The sequence below is a fragment of the Leptosomus discolor genome, chromosome 9, assembly GCF_034619465.1.
Source record: "Leptosomus discolor isolate bLepDis1 chromosome 9, bLepDis1.hap2, whole genome shotgun sequence".
Lineage (NCBI taxonomy): Eukaryota > Metazoa > Chordata > Aves > Leptosomiformes > Leptosomidae > Leptosomus > Leptosomus discolor.
Genome location: NC_141399.1, coordinates 7,821,434 through 7,845,720, shown reverse-complemented (window position 1 = coordinate 7,845,720; position 24,287 = coordinate 7,821,434). Strand labels below are relative to the sequence as shown.

Here is a 24,287-nt window from a genome sequence, read left to right as displayed (position 1 = left end):
TGGTGGTACATGCTTAACCACTCAAAATGTTGAACAGTTACCTTGGTTGCATATGGAGAATGATGGGCACATTCAGTAGAAACACCCACTCATTAGGCATGGCATTCCCAGCTCAAGTCACTGCAGTGGCAGGCACTCACTCCTTTGTGGAAGAGTTCTGCATGGAGGAGACCCCCAATTTGTGCCTATACCCATTCTATCTAGGGGAGGACCACAGACTGCAAATAACTACAAAATACTGACCACAATCCACTTTTCAAGGTCAAAATCTAAACTGAATGCACAATCACTGGTTAAAACAATGCACCTTGTTTCCTGTCTGAATTTCTCTAGTTCTAATCCCACTTAAAACAAAAGCCACCATCAGCAACGAAACCCAGGTAGAAACATCTGGCTCTCCAACATAAAGTTACAAGGTCTACCCCACCCTTGTTTGCCTCTTAAGCTCCAGGCATCCAGTAATCCATTTTATTGACTACAGAGAAATCTGCCATTATTAAACAGAGTCCAGTTGTAATACAAAATTGCAGAAATGTGAGGGGTTTTGCCTGGTAGTCATGGGCTTACTTGGTCCTGGGAACCTGTTTTATTTCATGGATTTATTTTAATTGTGGAGAAGTCTAGATGAGGTGAAAGTTTTTACTTTCTGTAGCTAGTACATGTCAAGGGAAACTCAGGAAAAGGGAAAGGGAGAAAGAAGAACCATTTAAACAGATGGGTGCAATGAGAGCACAGCTCCTTTGCCTGCAGCACTGTGCCCAAGTTAACATGCCCAAACCCTCAGCATATGGAGCTGTAACATCTTCCAGACCAGAGCTGGCTTGTGTCCAGTGGCTCAGAGAGCAAGAGAGGCTCCTGAGTCTGCCTGCACCTCTCAGGGCAGGCATGACCAAAACATACCCTTGCAAGGATGTGCTGCTGACAGCTGGCATGTGTGAGGAGGAGACACCCCTATGTGTGGTTACACTGGTGGATTTTAAGAAATAATTCTGTGTATTTTGTAAAGAAGCCTGGATGCTAAAATTGGTCCGCAACGTCAGAAGGCCCCAAAACATGGTTAAGTGTTCTGTATTCATCCAGAACAAAACCCTCTGAAATCCTCCACAAATATTTGGAGATCAGATGAAGACGGGCTTCAAAGAGAATGCAAGATTCCTACCCTTTAGTAGGTCACGCTAAGAATACCAAGTAGAGCAACAACACATCTTTGGTACAGATGTATCTTCACACCACTGTACTGCATCTATCTTTAGCCCACCCTATCCCATGAGTCAGGAGTTGTGCATAATTTTGCTAATTTCTTAGACACTGGCTCAGGACGCGTGCCAGCCACCAGGCAAAACTGGAACAGAACACAAACACAGCAAAAAATCTCTCTAGTAGAACGACAATTGTGCGTTCTCAACCCTACAGTATGTTCTACATCCTACATATTTCATTGATTCCTTGTGCTGTTCTGCCCTAGAACACTCAGACACCAATTAAATGCCTAATCTAAGCTTGTCATTTTTCAGCTCTCTGTATCCTTGCATCTTCTGGTAGCATGTTAAAGCATCGTAATTTCATTGCAAATACACTCCTGCAGTGGTCTATGGCAATGAGTTGGTGCAAGACTTATCACAAAGCAAAAACCCTTGGTGTTTTTAATAATGTTAGAAGAGATTAGCAGTGTGAGTTTATTGTGAGTCTTGTGATGAGCCTTAGTTTCATTTTATCTGAGACGTATGGCTTCTGATTTATCCTCCACACTCCCCGCCCCCCCCTGCTTTAAGTACACTGTTAGACCATTTATATTTACCGGAAAAGCACCCAAAAGTAAACAAAAAGAAAACAAAAAAAATCAACCAAATCACCCAAAGACACAAAAAGAAATCAACACTGAGACCAATTTCTTTAATCTCATGGGGTTTAGAGCAAACCTCTCAGTGATTTTGAGAGTGTCTGATCTTGCTGGCTTTTGGAAATTAAATGCAGGTAATACTATGCAGAGTTGGCAATTTCACTCAGAATTTTAAAGGGACAGTAAATAAAAAGACTTGAAGCTTGCACTGCTATGAGAAAGAAGAGTTGTCTCCTTCCCTAAACTACAGCTTTCTGCCTTCTCTAGGAATACGCAATGTCAGTCACAGGTATGGGTTTCCCTTCTAACCTAAGCAATTTAATGTGGTATTTTGTACATCTATTTGCATGAACAAGACTGGCTGTGCATTCACGTCAGAAGGCTACATTCTTCTTAAAAATATCTTAAATCATTCAAAAGTTATTTATTTCTTAAGTATTTTTGCCTTTTTAAAAAAATCTTTACTCATTTATTCAAAGATTCACCTTCCTTGATTTTGATCAGATACCAAAATACAGGTAATGAACAAGTCTTCTCCCAGTTTACCTTCCAAAACTGGCATGCACAGCGCAGCTCAGATGTTAGCCTGATTCACAGGCCTTTCATTATTCATGAACACTCAATTTACTGGAAGCAGCAAACGATCATATACCATTTGACCTGGTAGCTACTAAACAGTAGGAAAATAAAGCCTTTATGCAAAACAGATTGTCCTAAACAGAAATAATTTATAACCAGATCATTTCTCATTCTAGCCTATTTTTATCCTATAACTAAACATAGCACAATCATGCTCTGCGGGGTAACGAAATCCATGTTTCAGATTAGAAAGTATGAGAGTTAGCAACTCCTGAATGCTTCTCACTGAAAATCACATCACGTAACTTCTTAATTCTGCTTTACAGCTACCAGGTTCAATTCAGCCATACCTTCTCAACCTTTCTTTCAAACTTAATCACACTTTCTCTACATGTAACTGAATGCAATTAATGTCCTGTACAACTCTAAGAAATGCTCACTAGCACTGTATCTGAGCCTTCAAATCTTATACCCGTGGATTCAGCTTAAAAAGAGAGCAATGCAAAAAGATTTCTGCCTAACGATTCCTCGCTATGAACTCGTCCATGGCAGTGCAGGACAACAAAAAAAAATACTTGGAATTTAGAAGCACGGCAATTTTAGTTCTGCTACAGATACTTTACACACGTATCGGCTCCGTTCCTATTTGGCATCACAGCTTGGGATCAATTTAATGAAACTGTTATATGGCATAGATCCTTATTTTTATTAAATAGTTCAGTGACCTGAAACCAGTACCAAGTCTCAGCACATCATTAGGGATCCTGCATGTTCCCTCTGATCTGAAACAGTGAGATCCTGTCTAGGGAAACTCTTACAACCACCGGCTGCAAGCACAGAGCAGCTCCAGAGCCATCACCATTTAACAAAGTCATTTCAAAATGTACTGAGCTTACTCCCAAAGCAACTTACCCAGAATAAAAACAAATCTTCTTTTCGAACAGCTTAAAACATGACAAAGTGTTTATCCCTTTCTGTGATCTCTTTACTCTATAGTCTGCTTGTGGATATACAAAGCTTCAGGAATCCCACATACTAACAAGTGATTCCCAAATATTCTAAAGCTGCATTATTAATCTAAGAATCAAATCGAAGTGTACCCAGTTATGCATCAAATTTACAGAAGATTATTTGAAGGAGATATGTGGAGGAACATGATAGAACAAAATACTATTTTTTTAATGTAGAATCAGCACCTCTCTGTTCAAAACCAGAACTCCCATTTCTATAAAAAGAAACAAAAAATAAAGCTATGGAAGACTCACAACCTCCCTCACGGCTAATTCCCAAAGTGGGCGGGGAAATTGAGTCTCCATGACTTTGCAGCTCTCCTGACTGATCCAGGAACAAAACCAACAAGAGGGTCAGATAAGACAGCAGGAAACATATACTTTACCATCTCCTGGAATGATGCGCAGGGTAACGGTGTTTCCCGCTTCCTTAATGAGGTTGACGATGTCTGAATGCGACTTGTTGGTGATGGAGCACCCGTTCACGGCCAAGATCCGATCGCCTACTTTCAGCTTGCCACAGCGGTCTGCGGGACTCCCTTCAATTATCCGACCTATTTTGTGAGGCATGGCCACACATGCATTTCCCGCTTTTGTATTGGTTTGGGGGTTGTTTTTGTTTTGGTTTGGTTTTGGTTTGGTTTTTAATTGTTTACATACGTGGGAATTTGGTGAAGGGGAAAAGGAGAAAAAGGGTTGAAAAGGGAAAGAGAAGGTTAAGGGTTAATTAATTAATGCATCAAGCAAAAGTTATTATAGGATAGCTTTGCTGCCAGTGTTCAAAACATTGGCAATCAACTAGTACGAGTGCACAATACTTTGCTTCTTTTACAAAAAGGTGTTTTGTTAATCACTCAAAACTCCCCCCACCTTGATTTCTGTTAATAAATGGTGAGATTTTTATAGACTACAACTGCACTTGGCAGCCCCATCAAAACCCGAATCCTGATTTTATTTCTGAATGAAAAAATTGAAACTGTTCATAGAAAACACAATCTTCCTTCTCCAAGATCACATCAGTGTCAGCCTCGCTAGTCCTTCTCTCAGTCAACTGCTGTTCAAGCTTCTGCCAATGTTTTGTTCTTTCTCAATTTAGAAAGATAAAATTGTTCTAGGCCTAGGAGGGAGTGCAACTCCCTTTCTACCACGTAGACCCGCTCTATCAGCGCTGCATGGGGAAGCAACATGAATCAGTTTTCTTCCATCATGAAACAGGTACTACCAGGGAAGGTACAGGACTGCTACAGATGGGCCAAGACTGACAAAGGTAACCTATTTGGTGCAGGCATCCACCTCAGCCTCTGTTAACCCTTCCCCTTTTATGATCTGAGATGGCATCAGGACAGGAGCAGGGAAGGAATAAGGACTTCCTCATTTAAATAGCTCTAAAACCACACACAAAACTATTGAGACATCCGACACACAGAGCAAGAGCACTTTAGGATGAATGTGTTTTGGAGACAAAATTCTCCTCCCGTTCCTGTTTGTCCCCAAAACACAGGCTCGTCCATAAAGTGCAGAACTGGGACACAGGGGATACACAACTTCACTCAGATAAATCCACCAGGCTGTTGTACAGCTTCTTTACATGGCCAAGAGGCCCTTGGGCACACAGCATGTGATTAAAACCATGAGGTATACAGAGTGGTCACCTCATACTTTGCATCCACAATACATTCACCCTCAAGATGCACTTTCCCATCTGTGCTGTAGTCTTTATTTGATTAGTAGTTTTAGAGATACACATTGCTGCACACACGACAAACTAAAAAGACCATAAAGAAGCAAAGGCTAAGAAAAGGAACGTGAGGTGAGAGAAAAGATGCGATGAAAATGGCAGGAAGTGTTAATATTAGTTGCAAACGATTGGGGGATTATTTTTTTTTTTGTCTTTTACTGTGATGTTAGAAAGTTTCTCTTTCTGATAATACAAAGCCCCACCCAATTTAAAGGCTGTTTTAAGGGCATGAGTCTGACTCTATCCAATCCACTGAACACAGACGATAGAGCCCACACCAAAGCGACCATGGTGGGTTTTAGAACCAGTTTGGCCCATCTCTAAATACTACCCATGAAAGAAAAAAACTATAAAGCAGGTCCAAAGCAAGCACCACACAGCAGAGGGAACACATCTCATGCAGAGTATTAGGAAAAAGCTGAATACACTTGAAAAAAATTAAAGGAAAAACAGTCACAGATCAACAGATCTCCATGAGGAGCCCCTGCACAGAAAACTTCCAGTTAGTGAGTATCTTGGGCTAAAGCAAACACAACTCCTTAGAACATCAGGTCAAGGTTTCTCTGCAGAAAAGAGTTAGAGCATAGTCTTCATACAGTAAAAGTTATTCACACACGTTTACAAATACTTTCAGAAGATAAAAGCGCTCTCTCCGGTTTAAACTGAGTTCAGTTTATGTATATAATGTATATTACATTACACTGTTGTGTTCTGGCACCGAAACACTTATTTTGGATAAGCATTTTCCAGCAGTGAGGACAGTATGAGGTAGCCTAGCGCCTGAGAACTGACAGAACTCGATGCACCGGGTCTATACTAGATATTTCCCCCTTGAAATCTCTGCTGCCATGACTGCCAGAACAGTGCTAGAAATGGCCTGTTCTGCATCAATACCAGCAAAGGAGGTGATGCTCCCCTGATTTATTAGTAAGAGCACTGATGATGGGCAATGGCAGGAAATTTCGGAGAAAAAAGCTTAGGAAAAAAAAAGAGGCAAAGGCCACTTCTTGCCACATGCACTTGCGTGCCCCAGGAACGTTCCAGCCGCACAGGGAGACTATTTTGTCTGCAGACCACAACCCTGCTCTGAGACGTAATGTGAAGATGGTCAAGGCACGCACTTGTTCTGTCTTTCCTTTCCCCCTCCATCCCCACCACATGCCACAGACTAACAGGGGGGGACCACCATCTTTTTTCCCTACAAAGTGTAAGTGGATGCTGCCTCTGGCCCTTTTGGAGGAGACAGAAAGGGAAGAAAACAGCATCCCTGACCGGTTTCCCCCTTACCATGACATTACTGCTCTAGATCAGGCTGATCTGCGCACACTTACAAAACCAGCTTATTTGTGCTTTGCAACATATGACTCGTTTGCTCTGCAGACAGAATTACACCTCTTTTGCAGCAACACCTGGAAAGGGGTGTTTGTCTAGCCGAAAGAACTGTCTTCAGAAAGAAACCACAATCACCTCTATCAGGGCAGGATATTAACTGTGACATCGCGTGAACTTCATTTCCCCCTATGCTGAAGAAACGGATGTGGGAAGAGGTGGAATGGGTTAAAAAAACACCCTGTTTTTTTAACAGTATTCTCCATTTTATGTCTCACCAGCAAGCACTATTAATTAAAACTTTCCAGCTATCAGTATGCTCACTCCATAACGAGGATCAGAACAACCCTGATTGCCAAAGAGAAGTTCATCAGTTTAAGTATTACTGCTTTTAAATCGACTGGCTCCGTTCCACCATCAGGAGACGTATTTCATTCCACCTGCTCCATTTCTGCATTAGCAAAGAGCATCACTGGGGGGATCCCCGGCTGCTCTTCTGAGAGCAAACCCCAGAAAGGCATCCAGCTAGCAGGGAGAGATGGAGCTTCAGGGAGCATCAAGAATTGCCATTGGTGGCATTTTTGCTCTTCTGGTTGAGACTTCTCCTTTTGCTTTTCTCGACTCAGTGCTGAAGAAAACCCAGGAGGCAAACACCTACAAGTCTTGGCCTCCGATTAAGCTATTAATTATATAAATTAGGGCATGCTCAGAACTTTTAATTAAACAGATCCGCACTCGCCTCCTTGCACTGCAGTGCTCAAAACTACGTCTCATTTGAGGCGCGCTGAAAAAACCCCGAGACTTACCAAATGTCGTCCCCGCCTCCGGCCTGCTCACCGACGAGACAATGACGAAGCCAAACCCCTCGTTTTCGCCGCGGCGGATTTCCACATCGTAGGGCTGGACCACGGTGCTGACGACACCGCTGCCCCCGCCACCGCCGCTGCCGATGCCACTGGTGCTGCCGCTGCCCGAGCTGACGGTGTTGAGGGAGTTCTGGCTGCCCTGCGGTGTTCGCTTCTCCTCTGTCAGCGAGGCTGGCTGGTTGCTGCTGTGGTGGGAAGAGGCTGGGGACGGGACTTCATTCTCTGCCTTGGGAACTGGGGAGGAGAAACAATAGACTGTCTGAGCAGGCTTCACGGTTAAACGCTTGAAAAGTGCCGTCCACTGAGAAAAAGGGGAAAAAAAAAAAAGGTAAATCACCTGCTTTAATCTATAAATCATGGACATAATGACCAAGGGGTCTGCCTCCTTCTGGATGTCACCACCAACAGCTCTGTTCAGTGATGGCACTGACCGCACACGCTCATCCTCTCCAGTGTATGATTGTGCAGCCAAAGCCTTTCATTGCCAAACCACAGCAACAGAATGGTTAAACCAGTGCAGTGCTGTGTGCTTGGATGCTCTGTGGCATTTTAAACCCGGATTACACTAGTTCAGAGGTGCCTCATTTAGATATCACATCCCCACTTCAGTTATGTATGTGCAACCGTGTATATGTGTACACACCGTGAAGAGACAGAGTAATATCAAACACCCATCACTCAATGCTATCAGCTGGGTAGCACTGATTGCCTTTGATTAATGTGATCTGAAATAATAATAACCACCCAACTAAAGCAAAACAACTTGTGAACCAAGCTTTTCTGGATGGAAGAACCAGCAACTATCATTGGTACAGTCTGGGCCAGTCAGCAGGAAACCATTAAACAACATTAACATTGAGCAAGTGTTCAACAGCAACTGAAGTTGGAAGTGGTATTAGTTTAAAAACTAATCAGCTACCACAAGGCTTGATGAAATCTCAAAAAAAGTCTCTTAGTCCACACTCTGCTCGAGTCAGGGCCAACTATACTTACTGTCAGTCCTGACAGATGTTTGTCTAATCAGCTGTTAAATATCTCTCCAATCTATTGGTTGCAATATCCAACTTAAATCTTCCCTGCTGCAACATAAGGCTATTATTTCTAGTTCTATCCAGCAGGCATATGGAGAACATATTATTCCCATCCTCTTTGCAGCAGCCTCTTATAGTCTTCGGGAGTTTAACACCTCCTCCCCCTTCTCTGCTTTAGGCTAAACAATCCCAATTTGTTCAACATTTCCTTGCAGACCACGTTTTCTAGAGCTCTCCTTATTCTCGCTGGTCCTCTGGACTCTCTCCAGTTTGGGCGCTCTCCCACTCAAACATGTCTTTCTTGAAGTGCTGGACCATATTGCAGCTAAGCCATCATCTGCTGGGAAATCAGGAGGGTTCCCTCCTGCCTACAGCCCAGCACAGTGTTTTTCTTCACCTGAGCCAACCTCAGGTTAAAGCTCATGGCCTACAATAGCTTTCACTTCTTGTTACTCAGCCAGTTCTCCACAGTCCGTTCGCACAGCTGAGAGCAGCATATTGCACTTGTCTCTACTGAATGGCTGCCTCCACTAATCAGGTCACTTGTCCAATTTGGTGAATCAAAATTAAGTTGAAGATCTTAAAGGCAACAAGAAGAAAATGGATGCTAAACAAAATCTAAACCTGTAAACCCATGATCCAAAGAAAAATAGTTTTAAAATATTCTTGGATACAAGCACCCGTCTGCACTTATATACTCAAAGTATGTACTAAATATATAGTATTCTACATATTAAGAATACAGGAGTGTAAATTTTCCCCTATATGAATCTCAAGACATGGAGTACCCATTTCAGTGAAGAATCATTTTCTACTAACATAGAGATGACAGAAGGAATAAGAGACCAAAATTCAGGAAGAGGCCTCTCTACAAAGTTATGCTGGAATTTAAAGCCTGAAAATATAAGGTGAAAGAAGAGTTCCTGAATAATTTATCCTAGAGTAAGTGTCCACATTCAAAACGATTCAGAAATAGCTCGGTCTGGAATAACAAGCCCCTCAATGAAATACCAAGAGATCTCTCACGCATCTAAATCTTTTATGGTAATTTCCAGCCTGGAGGCTGTAAAACTGGTTGGAAAATCTATGCACAAAAACAATACCAAAATTCAGCTGCCCTTCCTTTTCCTCCCAAAGCTCATCTCCTAAAGCTTTTCTCACATTGGCAGCCCTTTGTGAGGAATGAGAGAGAGGCTATTAGAGGAGAGACATAACCTGGCATTTAATCCACAATGGGATGAAGGAATGAAATGAGAATTGAACATTTATTTAATATTGTGCGGAGGGAGCTCAGCCCTGGGTAAGAATACAGAGCTATTTTAGAGGTACTGTTCTAGTCCTAACTGCCACTGCAGGCCTAATTTTCAACGTGAATGTTATTTTGATGCTTTTTAAGATGAAAGTACATCATTGCCTATTTTTCTGCTGATGTCTAAACTTGAAAAGCTATATAATATCCTTTCTTTTGAATAAGGGAGCTAAACCAAACACCACATTTGAGCTCCCTAAAGGGACTCGCAAGAAGAGGCAGCACCCCAATGTCACAGGTTGCACATCATTTAGAAAGCTCATGCTCATGTCTTCATTTTCTTTGCTACCAGGAAATATTTCTGTTACTAATCTCGGTGCTACCGTGCAGCGCCACTTCTCTCTGCATCTTTGTCTTTCTGCCAGCTTCTTTGTTGTCCATTTAGACCATACACTTGTGCAGTCTGTGCACAATGCCTAGCATAACTCAGTGTACAGCAATCTCTCTATTACAAACATGCACACCCTGCACTACCTGGACCAATTACACTTACAGATTTACATCCTGCAGGTAGTTGACTACATGTTGCAACCTCAGCTGAAGCTTCTCCTGAGCCTGGGACATCAGCCACCACACATCAATGCCCTCGCTCGCTCTCTGCCCTTGCCTCCCCTCCTGTGGGCTCTTCAGCATCTTTTCCCTCACTCCCAGTTTAAACGTGGCTATCAGGCAGCACAGTTATTTTGGGAAGTAAATAAAAAACGTGGGCAGTCAGGCACAGTGTCTGTTGCTGCACGAGTCAAACTAAAAATGATACGTTGCAACTGAACAGTTCCCCATTTTATCAGAAACCTTCATGAAGACCAGGGAAGCCGACTGAGATTGACAGAGTCTTGACTGGAAACAAAATATTTGAAACCTATTTGATCAAGAACAAAAAAAAGACAAAAACTTGGCAAAATAGGAAGAATAACACCACAACCCCTGAGTTTTCCCTGTATTACAAGGAAGAGCTTTTTTTCTTGAAACCGTTTGCTGAACAGATGGAGTCTGGCAAGAAAATCTACTCCTGCAGAGTGACACTGCAGCCTACCTGTGTAAACCACTTTGCGCCGGACGGTCAGATTGACGTGACCTTGTTTGGCTGCCTGTTGCATAAGCTGGACGACAAGCTGGTGCGATTTCCCGACAACGGGTGTTCCATCCACGCAGATCAGTTCATCACCCGATCTCAGGCGGCCGTCAGCATCAGCAGCACCCAGCGGTACAATGTGACCGATGTAAATCTGATGAATTAACACAAACAGGAGGAAAGACAGAAAGATGGAAAGGAAGGAAAGGAACAAAAATAGTGATAAATAAGAACTCGCTCAACAGCCAGCTGGAAGCAAGGGGCACTGGTAGTTAAACCAAATTTAGCAGGGACAAGAAATTGTTGACAAATGTCTGCTGGTCAGGAAAGTTGCTGCTGTGAAAGCAGCTCCATGTGGATACAGCCACATTGTGAAACTGTAATACATTGACATCTTGTTTCTTTAGGCGGCCCATCCACTCTAATGACAGATAGCCTTGGGAAATGTGTTCAACCAGACAGTGACCAGAGAGGAAGATGGTTAAAAGCACTGAGGGTCTTGTCAGGGAAGCTGAGATTAAGTTATCCTTTCAGTTGCCTCTAGGCTTTACAAGCTCCGTACCACTCGCCTGTCCACAACCTCAGTCTTGGTTGATCTTCAGTGAGTTCTGTGGAGTTACTCTAACATGAGAAGAATTCATGGCCTCTCTTTCCATAAATGAGCAAAATAATTTTGGCAGGGAAATACGTGGAAATTGATGCTGCCACTACACAGCTTTGATTTGTGCAGCACATGAAAGACCGCAAGTTTTTAGCCTGACACCTTCCACAGGCACTGGATTTATGGTAAAGAAGTTAAGCAAATTCAAGGAGGGAATTGAGCAAATAGAAAACCTGACAGTCTAAGATCAAAATACTTCCAAACCTGTCCAGGTTATCCTTTCCTTGGTGTCCAGGCAATTTCAGACCTACGTGTTTTCAGCTGGGCTATCACAAAAAAAGGGAGTAGCAGGGGAAGCCAAAACTATTTCAATTATGGGAGTTTTAGTTTGGGTTTTTTTGGAAGGAGGATAGGGAGGAGCTGCAGGATGTAAACACATAGACACTAATGAACAGAGATGCTACAGTACAGTTCTGCAGATCTGCACATGCTACTGCCATGAGTTAAAACACGACCACTTCTAGATATACTCACAGGTTCTCCAGGCTCATTTCCACCTAGAATCCTAAATCCAAAACCGGTTTCCTTTCTCCATAGAAAGATATCCTGCTCTTGGTAATCTGGAACTGAAGGAAAAGAAGGAAAACTGTAATTTTTAATCAAAACCCACACCTTTCTACCTAAATGAGGACTACTCTGAGGTACGCGTAGAGGGATTTGCTGCACAATCTTACTCTTTAAATGAGGCAGTCCTGGAATTTTAGACATAATTATGAAAATTTATAATTTTAAATACTACAGGATTATTATTTAAATCACTACTAAAAATTATATGGTGGTTTCTACTTTCTAGGTATTTAATTGTGACTTGCCATTTGTTTATCACTATAATATTTCCTTCCATCAATATTAGCATCATTACTCAGTGCAAGAGCCTCTTCCAAATCATCAATAAATAAATGTGTTCAACAGAGAATCACTCTGCCAGAAACAATACAGCTGCTGCCTCTTTCATGGGAGACAAAAGAGCCACTTGTTATGACTTCTACTGTTTAATTAACTTTCACGAGCACAGTTTGCTATCAGTCTACTGACACCACTTTAAATAACTATGGGACAGATCCCCAACTGGTGTAAAACAGAAGGGCTCCACTGAACCAAAGCAGCTCTCCTGACTCTCACTTGCTCATGTATGGGCTCTGTAAAACTATTGAACAGACAAAGCCAGCTGGAAACATAAAAAAGCTCAACCTCACCTACTCATTAGTATGGAACACCAGCAAGGATTTTACAATGAATATTACATACAGTGAAGTACTAACCTTGAAGTGCAGTTGAACAGTAATGTTTTATATTAACTTATTCATGCTTCCTTTCATCCCTTTTTTAAAAATGCAAAATTAATTGCTAACATTAAATCATATCAGAAGACAACTTCAGGTTCATTTAATATTTATTGGTTAGTATCTGTAACATTGACTAATTTTGTAATGATCCCCTCCCAAAATTTATAATTAATGATAAAAGAAGCTGTTCCTTTACAAGTCAGCTGCCTATATCTGTAGTAAAGAAACCAAAGTGTATCATTTAGGAATGTAATTAAATAAGTGCATACTCAGATACGTCTAATGAAACACCAGCTAGTTTTCTGTATCTGTGAGCAGATAAACTGGTTGTTTTCCATCGACATCATGAGTGTCAGATTCACTAACTGCATTTTACACTGTCGCTGCCTGTTGTGCAAAGGTTTGGATGTAGTCACCTGGTGCTTTTAAGTGTTAAGACTTTTGGTTAGCTCTGATGCTCTGTCTTCAATGACTCAACAGGTTTAAAATATAATATGAATTTAAGACCTGTGAATGGTAAAAATTAAAAGAACAGGTGGGTGCTAAGGCACAGACGCCAGCTTTGACATTTTCATTCAAACTGGTTTTATATATAACATTTTCACATCTTAATTACTTGCGGTTATAAACTAAGCTTAAGACCCGTGCACATTACCTAACTGAACTAGAGGCTAATTTTTGTCCGGACACAATTACAGAATAATCAGGGATGAACGCGCTGGAAGCCTGTGTGGTTCACCTGTTCAGGCGAGCTGGCTGAAGGCAGCTCGCCACCATGCAGACACATGGCACAACAGTAGAACTTAGACAATGAATTAATTGGTGTTTGTCACTGCCTTCAGCGAGGGGGAGCGTGAAGAGCAGACACATTCGGAAGAGTCTCTCCAGCACTTCGCAGGCTTTTTTGGCAAAGGCTGGCCTCAACCAATTAATAGCGCATGTTGGATCTGTCAGAGGCAAAATGGCTTCTGAAGAGAGCTTCAGCGTGGGCCCGTTTCCTCGGCATCTCTCAACACCTTCCCATTTGTCAACTCTCCAGTCTCACTGAACGTTGCCTTATGTTCCCGGCTTGGGTACCAGCTAGCCAATTAACGGCCACTGGAGATAACAGCAAGCTGAGGTGCAACGGCAGTGTCAAACCAAAGCAACAAAAAAAAGACAAGTCTATACCCAAAGAAGCAAGTTCATTCATGTCACGCTCCTTCCGCTGGAAGGATTACAGAGAGGTGAAACACAGATAGAACAAACATACAGACAACACACACTTACACAGCGGGAGTACAAACTGAACAAAACTCCTTTTACCGCTTTTTGCGCCAGCTCTGCAGTACGGTGATTCACTGGCACAGCCCAGAAAACCCCATCCACCTCTGTGCTTCCACACACTGAGGTGGGACCCCCTGAGGCTCTCCATACTGGAGAATTACTTTAGGTTCTCCGTTATCCCGTAGCGCTTCAGAGGAGCCACTTTCTTTACTTAAAGGTAAAATTTCATAGTCATGCTGAAACTTTGTTGAATACAAATGAAAAATGGCCTTCGGGAGTCATTCATCGCGTCTTTGCATCTTGACCTGATCTCAAGCATGTCAGACTCTTTCTGAAAAAAACGTGTACGTAGCCCAAATGGGTAAAACTTGCCAGTCTGCTTGTCCTGAACTAAACCAGACCATTTGGAGAGCGCCGCAAAGGCGGTAAGAAGAGTTCTGCAGGGGCCGTGAGGAGGAATGGAAGGAGAGGTGAGTGCCACAGACCTGTTGATGAGCCACGTGGGCAAACTCATGAATGAAACGGGAACATGATACCCCCCCCCCGCCGCCTACAAAATCCACCGCTAGCCAGTACACAGTAAAGCAAGTACTTTACACCTTCGTGGCTAACCTTGGCGTACGGCCCTGCCAGACTCCCTTGGTGATGAAGAGCCCCCCGCCACAGAGCAGCAATGACACCAGAACAAGACATCACAAGACACAGATACATTCTCGGCACAGTCTTACATTCTCCAAAACTCGTGGAATTGATTTCTCTCTCTCTCTCACCCTTGCTCAGTCCAGTTGCAGGCGAAGGTGACATAGCTGTAATATTAATTTTACAGTTTTGCAAAGCTTAATGTATCTGCTTTCTTGTTAGTTCATTTAATTAATTTTGACTGTATGGATCATGTTAGGCTTTCATGCATAAATTGCTAAGGTTATAGCTACTATGGATTATGACATACTAAATTCACATCTGTTTGCACATGCCTGTGTACGTGTGGATACAGAATACACATACATATGATTTATACATTTATGCACATGCATGCATATATTTGAAGAACTCTGTTCTCTCCGAGAGGAAGAACGTCTTTGAAAACACCTTAAAAATACTTTTCTACAAAAAAATTTCCACCATCATGAGACAGTTAGTTTTCCAAATGGAAATATCTTTTTCTAACATTAAAAGAAATTCTAAATACATGGTGATGAACAATGAACACAGTGCTTAATTAGAGGTCATTTTAATCAAGCTTTCCTATACAAACTTCAACAATTATCTAACACGTTATATATTAAAAAAATTTTGCCCAGTGTGGTATCAGTTTCAATACTGAATTAAAAGATAATCAGTATGAGTTTGCTTTAGTCACTAGCTCATTTGAGGCAGCAGCACTTTCAATGACTCATAGCTTGGCAAGGTACAAAAGTTTTTAAGACCCAAATTCAGCAAAATATACATAAGGACAAGTCTGAAATTAAGAGTGAATAGTCTCACTGAAGCTGATGGAGAGTTTCAGTGTTGAAAAGTCCTGTGATTTAGCCATAAATCTCATGGGATTCCATCTTTGCAGCAAAGCCCTGTTTCCTAAACTATCCCACTGCAGAAAAACTTCAGTTTTTTCTGTCTTTTCCTTTTAAACAACCCTTTTGGTGGCATGGATAGCTTTCAAAAGATGGCTTCAGCACGTTCTCGACAAGATGACCAAGTTCTGACACTGAGGTTTGGGGAAGCTGCGATGCCTCGACTGAGCCACGGACCAGGCTGGTGCCGGACGAACACCAGCAAAGTCTGCCCGTGACCCAGCTCCGTAACAGCTCGGCAGCCTCTGCTGCTCACGCAACGTGCTGCAGATACCACAGTCCTTGTTAGCAAGACATTCTCTAAGGGCACGGACACATCTGTGTGCCCAAGTGTATGACCGTAACTGTTTGTCTCCTATTAATATAATAAAAGGACATAACCCTACCAAGGGCATTTACTAATTATCATCTTTAAAGTCAGTCTGATCAGAAGGTGGCTGTGATTTCCTGAGAGTATTTTTCTTTTCTATTTTAGGGAGAAAGTATCTAATGTTTGGTATCATTGTGCAAATATTTTTAATTCTATGTAATTGCTGGTGAGTGAACACTACACACCGGGGTCAAGATTTGTTTGTATTATTTTAATTAGATTTGGGGAGAGAAAATCCTACCAAATAAATTATGTGCCTGAAAATAAAATTCAAATATTAACGATAACTTAGAATATTTTAAAAGCTTTAAAAATTATCTATCGTGTTCTGCTTCACTTTTAATTAAATGCTTAAGCCCTTCAAAGGGATTCATTAACACATCTGCAATTCAGATTAATTCATTTTGTCACTGCTGTTTTGACAGATGGCCATATGTAGGATACGGTATTTTGCAAAGCAATCAGGCCACATGAGAAAAATTTGACAACAGATTGTGTTAATCTTTAAGTAAGTTTAATAATACATTGAAAAATAAAAAGCATATTATAAAAATATATTTTCAATAAAACAGTGCGAGATTTCAGAATTGCGGTTCTCTGCTAAACTATTCAATTGCTGTTTCTCTCGCCGAGTGCTCTTCACTTATGTCAGTCCTGGAACTGCTTCAGTTTTTAAACCTTAAGCGTTTGTCCTTCTCTGTGATTCATGTACACAACTCCCACTAGCAGCAATGAGTTACCCACAAGAGGAGCTCAGGCAGCTTAAACTTAGCACCAGCAAAGAGTGTATTTATTATCGCCACCAAATGATCTGTTTTCAGATTCACTTAACACAAAGCCGGCTATTCTCAAAAGTCTTAATCCAGCAAAGAGTTGCGACTCTGGGCCAGATTGCAGCACAGCATTTGAGCTCAGCCTTAGCCTTAAAGCATCCAAGTTCCTTTGGGTTTACAGCTTGAAAATAAGCTTCCTTGGATCGGTGCCCAAGCACTCAGCACCTTGCAGGCCTGATCCCCTCACCCAGGGGAGCTGCATGTGAAGGAACTTTAGCCCGCATTTGTTGAATAAAGTTGCAGTTCTCATCTGCTGCCACTCAAACTGAGTCCAGACACAGTTATGGAGCCATTGCTTAGCTTTGCATTATTAATCCTAGCTTAATTTATCTTCCTTTCTTTTTCTTCCCCTAAACAGGCAACGTCTGTGGCTCTCCTCCGCAGAATCAGAGTACTTCCTGATATTAAGATGCATTGGGTAAGTCAAAATACACGCTTTTACAAAATTATGGGTTATCTGGCACTTTTGAAACAAATTGTGCTCTACCAATGGCTTCAGTGAGACAAGTCACTTAAGTCAAATATAGTCTTTTTTTTATGAAATACTGATCCAAAGAGTACTCAAAGAAAGGAAGAACGCATTTTACCAATTCTGAAAAATTACAACGTTGCCTGTGTGCTTTCCATGTCTACATTATTATTATTAATGTTAATAACAGTGGGATGCACTCCCAGTGAAAAAGGCAGTAGGTAGTCATTATAGATTCAGTACTTCTTACAAACATCCTGGAGATGATGTATTCATATAGTGAATAAAGCCTCTTTATATTATTGTTTTTAGATGAAAAAAAAAATCTGTCTGGGCTGGGGCTAATGAATTCACCTTCTTGTGCCAACTGCACTTGAAAAATTGCCCTATCTTCTCTGTATACTCACCAATTACAGAAATGGGATGAAATAAAACACTTAAGATGATCTAATGCTCTAAATTTCTGTCTTTTTTTTTAACTTCATCATACACTTCAACACAAAGTGTTGTCGCTGGTTTTCAGTCCACGTGTTGAAAAACCCGGCCTCTCAAAAGAACATTTTATAACTCTTTTTCAGGTTTATTAAAATTTAAGGCCATGATTCAACAGTGAGCAAGCCCTGGACTGGGCAGCAGGGAGAGCTGAGAGAGCTGAGCTGTGGCTCCTTGGGTAGTGGGGACTTCCAGGACCCACCAAAAGCCACAGTTATTGGATGCATCAGCCAATCTCAGCACTGGCACTAGGGTCACATCCTCCTGCCATCCTTCAGATATTCATTTAGTTGCGCTCACACCTTCACCAGAAGAATGCAGAGAGAGTCACACCTAGCACCCAAAGCTATGAACGTCATGGGAGAGGAGATGCTAACCTCAGTCCCAAAGCCGAAGGGAACGGGTGCTCATGTAAAGAAGAAAGCAACGATATGACTGTGTCACCACCAGCCAAAGGCGGCACTGGAGTTAAACTGAGCTGCAGCTGGGTAAAACCGCAGAGAACAGCACATGTGGAGCAGACAGACAGTGAAAACAGAGGCCCAGGGAACAGCGTCTCCCATCCTGCAGTCTGTGGTGCTCCATGTCAGCAGAGCTCCTTACGAGCAGTCTGAGAGCCACACAGCCAGTGCTTTGGCAACACTGGGAAATGAGTCTCAAAGGGATGATTCACTTTCTAAGGTGAGCAGCCATCAATTGCCCACTTTTCATGCGGACCAAACACAGGAAAAGAAACATGGTGGCTCACCCAAAGCTCCCAGGGCAGAAGAGGCTCAGGGTTTCAGCTGTGAACCACAATTTCCAATTACGAGATGGTGAGAGGGACAAAAGGTGACCCTTGGTGAGGGAAGGAGGAGGAGCTGACCACTGACCTCTAAATAAAACTACCAGTCACACTTTGGGATCAGACCATGACCAGAGACAGAGCATGTCTAACACCTTTTTCATTCAGACTATATCTTTCTTGGTTTTCTTCACCTTTCATTAGGCACAGCAAAGCCATGTCACTAGGTAAGAGTGCAGGTTAATCCCCAGGGAATGTGTTTCACTGCAGCTAAAGGTCAGAAATTCATAGGCTCTTGGATGCTTCTACTGGCACATGCTTACAAGGAGATCGACCACATCACATTTCTGCCATTCTCCAAAACTCCTCTATCTACGAAATCAAGAAATCTCAGAAAACACCTTCCTGGGAAGGAAATGGCAATGGAACAAAAAGGTGGTAGAAAAGCACTGATGCTCAAACAGGTAGGTCTCATCTGGTAGAAGAGGCAGGAGATAAAGGTCTGAAGCAACAGAAGAAGATCAGCCTCACTACAGAGATGCTGGACCATGGAAAGGTGAGACAAGGAAGCTGAAGCGGTGTAGCAGATCCCAGTCTAGCAAAAGGCCCAAGCAGAGCGGATTGTGGCGCAGGGAGAGATGGGGTGGGGGAAACCAGCAGGTCAAGAGACAATGAAAAGGTCTCTGGAAGGGCTCTAATCACAGACAAGGATAAAACCTCTACAAGATACCTGCAGCCACTGAGGAAAGAGGGAGGATTTAGCACATGGTGTTGGCGATGGACACAGACAGGCGACTGCCTGCCTGCGCACTTCAGGATTTCTCCAGCTCAGCCTCAGGTTTTATCAGGAAAGACAGGCAGGAGTTAAGGCTGCTAAGCTGATACTGACGACTAATTAGTATGAGTTAAACAGTTAATTAGAAATTAGCAAAGTAGCTGCAGGGGGTCAGAGGCAATGCCAGCACAGTGCCTATGGAACCACGTGAGCTGAGCAGGGGTAATGCCAGTGCCACGGGACAGCCTCAGCCTTGTCCGTCTGGGCAGGAGGAGGAGCTCTGCCTGCAGCTCTGCCGGGCTGAAAAGCCACTGTCCCTCAGCTCTTGCCCATTTTTCCTATTTCAGCGAGATGCATGTGCAAGTTCCATCACTGCACTTCTCCGTGGATCAGCACGACCTGGCTTAAGAGCCCGCAGGGTCAGTATGCCTAATCCCTGGGGAGGGAAGCAGCGCAGAGAAGCTGAGGCATCTACAAACTGCATTGCTGAGACATTCAATCCAAAGAGACGCATCTTCAGCCAAGAAACTGTGACTCATGATTTAATTTTTCCAGGACATAAGATTTCAAAGTGATTCATTTAGTCAGAAAAAAACATTCTGGGATAATGTTAATTTCATACTGGTTTTACCAATTTCCAGTTAGCAACAATAAAATTGAACTCCAGGTGATACTCTTACAGGACCAAGACTTTGAAGCTCCCTTTTCTGGAATTAAAGTGACTATTGCTTTTGAAAATGAACCTAGTACTCTAACTCTTTCTTTAAGAAGCTTTTACAGATTCAATCATCTTCAGCATTGCAATTAAAGCAAAGCTAGTGTGTTTATTTTGTTTGCAGAAAAGCAGCTAATTGAGACCATATTTATAGTCTTGGAGCAGAGTCAAAGCCCTGATGAACTATTAGCCAAGTGTGCAGATTATTAATTGCCGTAAAAGCCACTTACAATATGCATTTGATATCTGTATTGTTAAAGTGTCCACTCTGGTCAAAGTAAAATGGCTCAGCTGTATTTTCTCCTCCCTAGGGTGAGAATGGAAAGCATCTGATACGAATTTCAGCAAACTAAATACTTCCCTTTCTTACTGAAAATCCTATGCGTATCAGACAATGAGTCTTAACCTCAAAAAAAGAGTTCAGGATCTGGATATCAAAGTTGGAAATTCTCCTTCAGACTAACTTAAAAGCAAAACAAAAAAATAGGGGAAAAGATGGTCTTTAATTTTAAAGGGATTTTTCATATTAAGCTTTGGTCTAAGTGCCCTTTCCTAGAGGTGATCTAAATTCATTCCTCATCAGAGAGGAAACTGCACCTCTATCAAGAAGATGTCATTGCCAGATACCAAATTAACAAACCGAAGCCTTATATTTTCAACATAAATCTAAAAGATTCAGTTCTTCACAAAGAAAATATACAGAGAGCAGCCGCCAGAGCCGTAGCCTTAGCAACCACACCTGCTTCATACTCACGTCGGCTTTCATACATGCTCCTGGACTGGGCCCAGATTTTGAATGGATCTGGCTTTTTCTGCCCAGAACTGTCCGGTTGATCCGCAGCCGGCGCCTCCGCGGCGGTGTAGTCCGGCAGCACCTGCGTGCTGTGAACGGGGGAAGCAGTGTGCCCGCTGCGGTGGCTGGAGACGCTATGCTGAGAACTGTTTTGGCTGTCTTTCCTTTCAAGTGGTTGCTGTAAGGAAGAAAGCGAGTGGAAGGAGAGAGAACAGACGGTTATTGGTCTTTGAGTGGGTGTTTTCCATCAATTTTTCTCTCTTCTTTGATCAGGGTTTCTGCATGCACATAAGTAAATATATAAATCATAGTTTTGCTGCCACCAGTTAATGCTGGGTACAGTTAAATTCCCCGATGACAGATTTTGATAGGCAGAATGACAGAAAGAGATATGCAAAACAAAGTAATCCATCATAAAAAAATACGCAGTTCTCCATCTCACACATAAAACAAATCTAAATCTCATTATAGGTTACTAGTTTCAGTGCACTTATTTTTTCATACACTAAGGTAGAAAGACTCAACAACCTTCTACTCAGACAACACAAGGGACTAACTTGAGCCTGCAAGAAAAAGGAAAAACTACCCAATTTCACTGTGAAAACTTAAGCAGTCCCTCTGAAACAGATGCAAGCACAGCCTTTACTATGAAAGATCACTTTTCCTCTGCAGCTCTTGCAACCCCCACATCACAAGTGGGTGGTCAGAGTACCACTTCCATGCCTCTGCTTCCCAGTGCATCCACAAGATTACAGACCTTCATAAATATGAAAACGTCTATCTACAGTTTGATTTCCTTGTTTTAATTGAGCATATTAAAACAGGAAAAAATACACTTAAATTCAAGGCTTATTCAAAAGCAGTATGTCTAGAGCTCTGCCTGCTCAATATTTAGCTAAGCAGGGTACATAATTCTTAACTCAAATTCACAACGGTGTGCTCAAATGAAGCACAAGTCACATTTGCATTGCCAGGCTTTGTACTACTCAACATGCAGCAAAATCCTCCCTCAACAAGAGCTCTCCAAACTGTACAGCAAATGCTTTTTAATGCTCTTTTGAGATGACCTTGGGATGGCACTAAGGTTGAGGCCAATCTCCCACCTGCTCTGGCACAGGGAACTGGCATGTTCCCAGGGCTGATGTGACGCAGAAAGAGGCCGGAAAAACAGCATCCTACAGGTTGTTTTTACAACATCCACGATTTCCTGGCTAAAAGGGGTCAGCCACTTGTACTGAGAAACCTCAGACAAAAATTTAAAGCCTCCTGCTGGCAGGGGGTACCTGAAAACATTGCAAGAGGAGTCTCTGCTTTGAGGGACTTCTCCATAGAAAGCCAAGCAGGAGTAGGGAGAAAAGCCAGCAGCAAACACAGAGCAGATTAGCATGGGGGGCTGAAGTGCACAGAGGTCTGGAGACCCCCTTCTTTACTCTGAACACGAAACCCCAGGTGGCCAATGCTCCATCATAGCAGGGTTGAGATCATCACAGAGGAGAAAGTCACCTTATGGAAGTGCTCTCTTTTTGAGTCTTAACAACACCCTTTTCTGGTTTTTTTAAGTTGCACATATTTTTACCTTTACACTGAGAAAAAAAACCAGCTCCAACAGCCCAAATGACTTTGACCTCGCAGCCTTACATTCAAGTTGTTGATCCACTACCATCATTTTATAAAACGGTATCTTGATCGACTAGAATGTGAATTGCCTTTGTCCTTTAAAGTAATTTTGAACAAAGCATACCTGCTGTGATTACTCATCTGCAGACTTTCAAATACAAATATCTGAACCAATTTCAAACATTTTCAGCTTTTTAAGTGGTAAAAGAAGCTAATTCACACGCACCCCTTCAGTTTTTAAATGAAGCAGTTTTAAAACATCTATAATACTGTGGATAATCACTCCTTTGTGACTTAAAAATAAAAAAAAAAAAAGAAAAAAAAAAGAAAAAAACACTTTACAACTCTCGGTCCAGCCATCTGGATTGCTTTGTTTGTTTGGTCAAACTACTAAAATAACTACAAGCATCCTGTGAAACTTCAGGCCAATCTCACTGGAAATAGCCGGTTTACAGAAGTTGGAGTACAGGGACTAAAATGTGCAGCTTTATTCAGCCCTTGGGGAAATGTTGAGAATTCTCTGAAAACTTTATGATTTAAAAAACTGCCAAAGTTTGAACTTTAAAAAGTGCTCTCACTTTATGATATGAAAGGTCTAAATATTGAGCAAACTATGAATTCTGTTTCATATTTGGGTTGCAAACAGAAGTGTCAGCATATCTCAAGCAAACCACCTCTAATTAAACTAGAGTTGCAATTGCAAATACACAGACATTTTGCAAGAAACAGGGGAAAACTTCTTCAGAGGGACAATTGTTTTTCCAGACAATAACCCCCTTCAAAAAGCCTGAAGCATCTGTTTAGGAGTTCAAGAGGGGAACAGAGAAAGGGGAACACAACCATGGAAATAATGAATATACATAATTAAATCAATTCAAGACGGTGTTAATCCACTTTCACATTACTAGATGAGGCCAAAAAGGTTTGGGGCCAAACTTGTTTTCACGTGCTGTAGCAGCTTCAGCCCATCAGCAGCAGCAGGACCTGCAGGGGTCTGACCGCCCTGCTCTCTGCAGCGCCCCTGCAACGGGGACTGCCCAGATGAAGAAGTTTGTGCTTTGGTGCAAAGGTGGAGATTCCCAAGAGAGATGAGCTGATCAGAAGCCAATAAAAGGATGATTTCTCTATCTCCTGCCTTGTTCCTAGAGTTGGGGCTGATCCTCCTGGGTCCAGATCTGACCGTCCAGCTCACTCAGCTCTCACACGGCCAGGAAAGCAGCTAAATCAGGGCCAGATGACCACGGGGCTGTTTGGTGACAGCCTGCTGCAGAGCAGACAGTTCAGCCCTCACCCCTAGATGCTGATCATGTTTTTTCAGTGCAAAGTAAAGCCGATCAGCTGAATCATGTTGATTTCTGCCAGTAGCTACAAGAGCATGGGGCTCTGAACTACCCAAGTCAGCACCCTTGACCCTCCAGAGTCTATGGTCTTCTTCAGAGCTGTTGACAAGCATAAGTAGCTTGCCAGAAAGACTCTTGACCAAACATGGCCAGAAATCAAGACTACAATGACTACCTTGAGTCCATTTAGGCAGAAGGCACACTTAAATATAGGTGATGGGAAAAACCAATCACCTTAGAACTGTATTGCAGCCATGACAAAACAAATATGTGGAAAGCTGGAGCTTCTCGCGCCCAGCACAAGCCCCAGGTCTGAGATGCATGGCCTGTGCCAGCTTCCCTGCACCCTTGCTGAAACTTCGCAGTGCTCATCCAGCAAAACATAAGGTGAAGAAATTGTGGTACTGGGAAGAAGGCCTTTTCTAGCTGCCCTTTCCCCACTGGCTGAGGTTAACAGGAACATCAGCGTGGCTTAGATTTCCGAGCGCAGCTGGGCAGGGGGGCAAGTGCCACAGAAGAGGGGGCAGCAGCAGTCAGGGTT

At 42.5% G+C, this 24,287-nt stretch overlaps 1 protein-coding gene across 2 annotated transcripts in view; it reads right to left on the bottom strand.

The window, feature by feature from the left end:
* MAGI1 (membrane associated guanylate kinase, WW and PDZ domain containing 1) overlaps window positions 1-24,287 on the bottom strand; it is a 353,430-nt gene that overhangs the window by 8,279 nt on the left and 320,864 nt on the right. For both annotated transcript variants that reach the window (XM_086470625.1, XM_086470626.1), the window contains exons 14-19: window positions 20,751-20,967; window positions 14,716-14,793; window positions 11,910-12,001; window positions 10,736-10,928; window positions 7,303-7,596; window positions 3,816-4,019 (exon numbers count right to left, since the gene is read on the bottom strand). In XM_086470625.1, the coding sequence (XP_086326751.1) occupies window positions 3,816-4,019; window positions 7,303-7,596; window positions 10,736-10,928; window positions 11,910-12,001; window positions 14,716-14,793; window positions 20,751-20,967 (1,078 nt within the window). The remainder of the gene's footprint in view (window positions 1-3,815; window positions 4,020-7,302; window positions 7,597-10,735; window positions 10,929-11,909; window positions 12,002-14,715; window positions 14,794-20,750; window positions 20,968-24,287) is intronic.